Source organism: Enoplosus armatus, chromosome 20 (assembly GCF_043641665.1).
Source record: "Enoplosus armatus isolate fEnoArm2 chromosome 20, fEnoArm2.hap1, whole genome shotgun sequence".
Taxonomy (NCBI): Eukaryota; Metazoa; Chordata; class Actinopteri; order Centrarchiformes; family Enoplosidae; genus Enoplosus; species Enoplosus armatus.
In genome coordinates, this window is record NC_092199.1 from 9,778,882 (window position 1) to 9,786,664 (window position 7,783).

The 7,783-nt window shown below is 43.7% G+C and overlaps 1 protein-coding gene across 1 annotated transcript; it reads right to left on the reverse strand.

The window, feature by feature from the left end:
• Positions 1-446: 446 nt before the first annotated feature.
• rbp4 (retinol binding protein 4, plasma) lies at positions 447-3,027 on the reverse strand. The gene is made up of 5 exons (XM_070926877.1): positions 2,926-3,027; positions 2,569-2,705; positions 2,293-2,399; positions 1,462-1,674; positions 447-1,166 (listed from the first exon to the last, which is right to left on the reverse strand). Exons 1-5 carry the CDS (start codon positions 3,025-3,027, stop codon positions 1,123-1,125), a joined length of 603 nt encoding a protein of 200 aa, XP_070782978.1. The 3' UTR covers positions 447-1,122.
• Positions 3,028-7,783: the final 4,756 nt, after the last annotated feature.

Sequence of the window (7,783 nt, forward strand, 5' to 3'; positions counted from 1 at the left end):
TTTTGAAAGGATCTGGCGTCATCACTGTATTCCATTTACCATCAAGCTGTAACACATTCTATTGTTTTACTCTATAATTGAGTTTCAGCTTATTCTACTAAGTAACAACGTATTCATGTAGAAAACATTTTGTCAGTCTTTATAATCCCCAGTGACCCATTAGATTCTGTGATGCTCAAGGATCAGCTATGAAAAACAAGAGTCTACAGCCACGCTATCGGCTCTGTGAGGTTTTACTGGGACACAGTGGTGCCAAATGCTAATGCTAACATGCTGATGTTTAGCAGGTATAATGTTAAAAGAAATTAAAACACAATGCTACATATGCTTGGATTTTGGTGTATTTTGATTGACTGAATCCCAAGGCAAACAACATGAATTCATTATTTCCAGTAATACAGATGCCTATTTCAAGGCAATGAAAAATTGAATTAGCCATCACGGTATGAATGTTTTATTTCAAAAACTGGATCAAAAAGTACAATACAATCAAGACACAGCCAAGCTACTGTGCCCATATAGGACATGACTGAATATGTATGTATTTAGGTTTATCAACAACATCTACTTTGTGTTACAGGATACTGTGCGTCCTTCAGTGTAAAAGCCAGTGACTTGTGAACCTGTGTTTTTTTTAGTAAACATGGTGGTTATACTCCAGAGCTGCAGTAATGCTGAGAGCTTCAGCTTCACTTAAAAGAGATTTTCACAGCGGATTATTTGTCACATTGGCCTGAAAAGCTCCAAAAGTTGTTTTTCAGTGATCTGGTATGTCTCGAGAGCAAGTTCCACTGGTTTCATGAGGAAGGTTGTTCAACACTACTCAGAAGTTCTTCTACGAAAGAAAACAACATGCGAAAGATGTTGAGGATAAAATGTGAAAAGGCCCAGAATCTCCTTTACTAATGGGATCATTTGGGAAAGCGTAAACAGTCACTTTTCCTTTCTATTCACAGTATTGTCTTGTGAGTGTGACAGTTTATAGTTGGCCATTTTTAGTTTATTTTTTATTTTTTGAAGAAGAATGGGCTACTTTCTCTTTTGACAGCAGAGGAGAGAGGACTCCAGTGGGATTCAGCCCAAGACCAGCAGAGGGGCACGCAGTCCCAGAGGGGGGGTGCTTCAAAAAGAAGTTGTGTCAACAGATCCGTCGCTCTCGCAGAAGCCTGCAGGGGAAAAAAAACATTTTGCTTACCACAAAATACCAGACAAGCATGAAAACACAAACATGTGATTACCTCACACATGCAAAACTTTAGATATTAAGGCTTTTTTACTAATAAAGTGATTTCTGATTAATGTCCATCTTATCAGTTAATCAAGCTAGACAGTGATCATGAGGACTTACTCAACTTAGTTAAGTCAATCATTCACTTGGTCTCTGACGTTATTGATTGACACAGACTCAAAAATAGATCAATAAATCACTGCACAAACAAATGAGCAATTAGTTGAACTCACCTGTGTGTGCAACGCGTCTGTATTTGCCCAGCAGGCAGAGGTCCATCTTCTTCTGGTGGACGAGGGGCTGGTCCTGTGGCCTCAGACCGCCCGGGTGACGAGAGAATATGAAGGAGTAGCTGTCTAGGCAAGTGCCATCAGAGTCTTGTAGCCTGCAGGAGTAGTGGATGGCGTAGTTATCGTAGTCAGTGTCGATCACCCAGTGGTCATCATCTGCAAGCAGGGAGGGGAGGAGACAAAGGTTTGATTAGGTAGATTTTTACCTTTTTACAATTTTTAAGTACTTCATGTCTCAGAGTTGTTTTGCTGTATGTATATGGCAGCAGATCACCAGACAAATGCTGCTGTTTCAGTTCAAATTGAGGTACATTTGCCTTTAACATAATAAGGTTTTACTTAGTGCTGAACCAAACTGTTTTTAAGTTAAATTACATCAACACAGATCATAGTTATATTTTAGAAGTTGCATGCCATATCTAAAATTGTGACTCAGGCTCACATTTTATCAAAGTACAATTAATAAACAACTATACTTAATGTGATTAATTCAATGACATTTGGAGCCCTTCCTTGAAAGCATTTGGTCCGATTCATTTTCCAGGACACAGAGTGACCCTCTGCTGCAAGAGCTGCAGTTGATGATTAAATTAAATCAACAGTTGCCTGGGGGTCAACGATCCCTTTTGTTATACAATGTCAGAGACTCTCAGCAGACAATGTCAAAGGCTTATTCTAATAAGGCGTCTGGTCATACATTAGTTGCCATGAATTTGTTGTTGAAATTCAAGTTAGGTCCTATTAGTGTTCAGATGTAAATGTCCCACAACTTACTTCCAGTCTGCAGGTAGGATGCAACTCCCCAGTACTTCATCCTGAACTTGGCAGGGTCAGGGCTTTCCTCAAAGGTGGCGAACATGTCAGCACACATTTCCCAATTGCTGGAGGTCAAAGAGAGAGGAGAACATTACAAAAAGATATGAGACAAAATGGAGGCGATTAAGCGGAAAGACAGCTTACTGATTTAAGCATAGAACATGTAGTACGTTGCACACATTCACAGTTCAAGTGAGGGAAAGGTGAGCCTTCAGAGTAAGGAACAGAACTCACTTGAGGATGATGACTCTGCCCTTAGCAGTGGCAGTCATTTTGCCATCTTCTTCGATATTAAACTGGGCCACAACGTTGTCAATTAAGAACAAACCCTCTGGGTCCTTCTTTGCTACGGCATACCATGTCCCTGCATACTGAGAGAAAGAAACCCACATGTAAGTCCACTTCACGCTTCAGAGTTTTTCATCAAAAGTTAAGGCGCAAAATATTCCAAGTGAAAGCGGGGATACAAGTCCTTTAAACAGAAGAGATATTCCTATCTATCTCTAACCAAAAAAGTCTGAGGATAATACTACAAAGCAGATATGAATATGACCGTAGAACTTAGTAAATCTCTTTAAACTTCCAACTCACCCTGTTCCTGTCAAAGTTCTGCATGACCTGGAAGTTGGCCACTTGGCAGTCCTGTGCCCAGGACAAAGCCAGGAGGCAGAGGGCCACAACGTACCGCAGCATTCTACTTCAGAGGAAGGGAAAAATACGAAAGAAAGAAAGACACAGCGACAGAGAGGACAGACATTTGTCAGCCACACAGCCAGTTCAAGTCCTCAAGTGTAAGGATATTCCACAAAATATTTTCCTGTGTGCTACAAATGATTTGATGAAATGATTTAAATAAAAATGTGTTTGAAAATAGCACCAATCGTTCACTCAGTAAAAACACAACTCCAGTGTCAATGCATACCTGGTTACCAAGGACAGCTCACAGAGATCCTCTGGTTTTTCTGGCAAGATGTGGCCTTAAATACAGTTGGCTCGTGTTGCATAATGACTTCTGGAGGTCTGACCCTCCCCTGTTCCCCCCATGGCTAGCTTGCCTTCCATTGGACAAAAGTTTACATAACTGCAGTCCTTTTGATTTGTGTGCTCTGCACATTTGGCCAACCACTCCTCTGTACCCACCCAAAAAAACTTGCTTTCCTGGTCTTATGAAAGAAACCACCAGCAACGCCAAGAGGACCATCTGGAATATGCTATACAATGCATGTGTAGATACAAACACACATTTTTGACACTTTGACACACACACCATAGGCACACACTCTGAGAAAACAAGATAGTGATTTGTACCCTTTGTCATTTAGGGCGGACTGATTTTTGCAAGAAGTTACAGCCTTGTTTGTGTGGAAAAACTGGACTGCACTAAATGCACGTTTCAGCCCTTTCTTATTTCTTGTTTATCAAAAAAATGCAACCATAGGTGTGCATGCTTCCCAGCAGCATCCACATTATTACATCAGCTGTTGACTTGATTATTCTGTCATGGGAGTCCTTTGTAACTCCCAGCACTGTGTTTGTATAAATGGTAGACAGAGTGCTCAAGTCCACTCACAACAGAAAATAATCAATGTGAAAGAGAGATAATCACATCTTTTCCAAGCACAAAGTCTGCAGTTTCAAACACCAGTCACTGATGATGGGATAATGTGTGAGATAGCTGCAAATGCTCCTGTACACGTCCAAGAGAGCTTTTAAATCATCAAAAACAGGAATCAACAGAAACACGTTTATCGGCCAAGAATGCTCCTTTATGTTACAAATCTGTGACTAATCCACATCAATGAAATCGATCCTACCGTCTTTGCTTCCAAAGCATTGTCGTCATTTAAGGGATCACTCAGGGATCAATTGTGTATTTTGTGAAAATGTTTATAGCACTAAAGAGAGTTAAGTACAGATTCCCATTATATATACAAGAACCTCTTTTTTCCTATTTAAAAAACATGTTTTTCCAAGACCACGTTCAAACAGTGTGTGTCAGTTTTCTGACTTGTTTTATTCTGCTATTCCAGGTTTGCACAGTTCAAATGTACATCATTCACAGTACAAGCAAGTGAAGAGAAATACCTAAACTACTCTCTAACACAGGTCTGCGTTTCATCTGACTTAAATCTACTGTGGCAGAATTCTATACATTGATGCTGCTGATTTACACTGAGATCATGTAACGGGTGCTCTGAGGACTTGGTTAAATAAAAGAGCACAGCACAGCCAAACATCTGCAGCTTGCATAACCACAGCCCCGGCCAGTCGAAAACAGCGCAATCACTCATTTTCAGCAGAAATAATAGCGGCTGGAATTTGGCCAGAGGCTGTGTAACATTTCATAATCGTGAAGATTGGCCAAGAAACGATACACTGCCAGGTTCCTGTATGCATTTAATATTTTGGGCAGTATAGTGGTAAATGGTAATGCTTAAAGCAGGACTCAGTTTCTTGTTTTAAGGGGGTGTGAAACTTAAGTAACTCAAACCTCAAATGATCCCTTACAAAATTGAGGTTTGGGGAAAATACTTCATTGTTAAAGACACTGCTTCCATCTGAGCTTTGGGGCTTGTGTAGAAACTTGGGGGAACTGAGTGTTTTGTCAACCCACTTAAATATAATGCAATCAAATCAGATATCACCACTACATCCAATCTTAAGTACAAAAGAGTTGAATCAACACGCTTTACAAAGATAGTTGTTGCAGGGTGATTGTATTGGATGGAAGTAGATTGTACCAGTGTAGTTTATAAACTCTAAATTACTTGATAGATTACACAGTGTGGAGCCTCGACCAAGTAAATTACATCACTTGGGAAATTTTCATCCATCATCTAAAGCGATGCTATGCAACTACGCAAGACAAAATATCACACTGTTCCTCTTGCAAATGAAAAGTTGAATTCATAAGCTATAAAAGAAAGTGCTCAGTACAATGCACTCATGTTTTGGTGATACAGCCTTGAGTGGTCTGGCCTATGGTGGCTAATGTTAGCTAATGCTAGCAAACTTTAGAAATTCTGTGGGACATTATTGAGTCAGTTTGTTGACTGTTTTCTGCATCTTGCTGTCAGTCAGGTCGCCAAATGACGGTATCTTTAAAGCAACTGACTTAACTGAATCTTGGGAAAAGCAGAGAAATCCAATGCGCTGTCATCCTGTAATTACTACTTGTGGCCACAGCAGCTGCTGTTCAGTAAAAGTTACATAGTCTCAATTTAATACTCAAAAACACACAAAATGAACTAAAAATCTTTTTATTTTAGTTGTTAAAAATGAACACAATCAGGAAAAATACTTAAAAAAGACAAAATTGATTCCATTCAGTTACACAGTACACAGAGGCTGTGACTTCATATATCAGCTTCTGTGAGGACTGCTGCGTACCAACTCGGACCAGGGTGAGTTACAACAACGACAAACCCTGGTTCACAGCAAGACTGCGACAGCTGAGGTTGGAAAAGGAAGAGGCGTTTAAGAGTGGCAACAGAGCAGAGTTTAAGGAAGCCAAGTACAAGTTTAGCAAGGCGGTGAGGGAAGCTAAACGACTGTACTCAGAGAGACTACAAGACCAGTTCTCCTCCAACGACTCTGCTTCTGTGTGGAGGGGGCTCAGGCAGATCACCAACTACAAGCCAAGAGCCCCCAACTCTGCTAACGACCGACGCCTCGCCAACAGCCTCAACGACTTCTACTGTCGCTTTGAAAGTCAATGGGACAGTCCTGACACCATCCCCCACACCATCACCCACCAGCTCCAGCCCAACAGCCCCAACCCCCTCATCACACCTGGGGCTGAACTCTCACACCTCCTACCACCACAGCTGCCCCCCACAGCGCCCCCCACTCCTCCAGCATCGACACCTCTGTCTGTCCTTGAAAGAGATGTGAACAGACTCTTCAAGAGACAAAACCCGCGTAAAGCTGCTGGACCAGACTCCATCTCTCCATCCTGCCTGAAGCGCTGCGCCGATCAGCTGTCTCCGGTGTTCACGGACATCTTCAACACCTCACTGGAGACATGCCACGTGCCAGCCTGCTTCAAGGCCTCCACCATCATCCCTGTCCCCAAAAAACCAGGGCCCACAGGATTAAATGACTACAGACCCGTCGCCCTGACCTCTGTGGTCATGAAATCATTTGAACGCCTGGTCCTGTCCCACCTCAAATCCATCACAGACTCTCTGCTGGACCCCCTGCAGTTCGCCTACAGAGCCAACAGGTCTGTAGACGACGCCGTCAACCTGGCTCTACACTTCATCCTCCAGCACCTGGACTCCGCAGGATCCTATGCCAGGATCCTGTTTGTGGACTTCAGCTCTGCCTTCAACACGATCGTCCCGGCTCTTCTTCAGGACAAGCTCTCCCAGCTGAACGTGCCTGACCCCACCTGCAGGTGGATCACAGATTTCCTGTCTGACAGGAAGCAGCACGTGAAGCTGGGGAAACACGTCTCAGATTCGCGGACGATCAGCACCGGCTCCCCTCAAGGCTGCGTTCTTTCACCTCTACTCTTCTCCCTGTACACCAACAGCTGCACCTCCAGTCACCAGTCCTTCAAGCTCCTGAAGTTCGCGGACGACACCACCCTCATCGGACTCATCTCTGGAGAGGATGAGTCTGCCTACAGGTGGGAGATTGACCACCTGGTGACCTGGTGCAACAGCAACAACCTGGAGCTTAACGCTTCAAAGACAGTGGAGATGGTTGTTGACTTTAGGAAGAGCGCAGCCCCACCCGCCCCCATCACCCTGTGTGACTCTCCAGTGGACACTGTGGAGTCCTTCCGTTTCCTGGGCTCCATCATCAGCCAGGACCTCCGGTGGGAGCTGAACATCAGCTCCCTCATCAAGAAAGCCCAACAGAGGATGTACTTCCTGAGGCAGCTGAGGAAGTTTAACCTGCCACAAAAAATGCTGGTTCACTTCTACACCGCCATCATTGAGTCCATCCTCACCTCCTCCATCACCGTCTGGTACGCTGCTGCCTCCACCAAGGACAGACGCAGACTGCAGCGTATCATCCGCTCTGCAGAGAGGGTGATCGGCTGCAACCTCCCATCTCTTCAGGACCTGTACTCCTCCAGGACCCTGAGGAGAGCAGGGAAGATCGCTGCCGACCCCTCCCACCCCGGACACCATCTGTTCGACCCCCAGGAGGCTGCGGTCCATCAGGACCAAAACCTCCCGCCACAAAAACAGTTTCTTCCCCTCTGCAGTCAACCTGACAAACTCTCACTGACCCCCCCCCCAGAAAACACAAACACAAGGTATACGTTATATTAACGTACATCACCCCTGTCCCCACTGCGTTACATTAACGCACTCACCCCCTACTGGACACTTTATCTGGACACTTTACTTTATTCTGGTCACTGCACTGTTGTTATTTATCTTATCTTATTTTTATTTTTATTCTTATTCTTATTTTAGCTTTTATATTCTAC

Coding starts and splice junctions, on each gene's coding strand:
- rbp4 (XM_070926877.1), bottom strand. CDS start 3,027: ATGCTGCGGTACGTTGTGGCCCTCTGCCTCCTGGCTTTGTCCTGGGCA. Junction 2,706..2,925: donor AGAACTTTGACAGGAACAGG/GTGAGTTGGAAG, acceptor TCTTTCTCTCAG/TATGCAGGGACATGGTATGC. Junction 2,400..2,568: donor GGCAGAGTCATCATCCTCAA/GTGAGTTCTGTT, acceptor TTTGACCTCCAG/CAATTGGGAAATGTGTGCTG.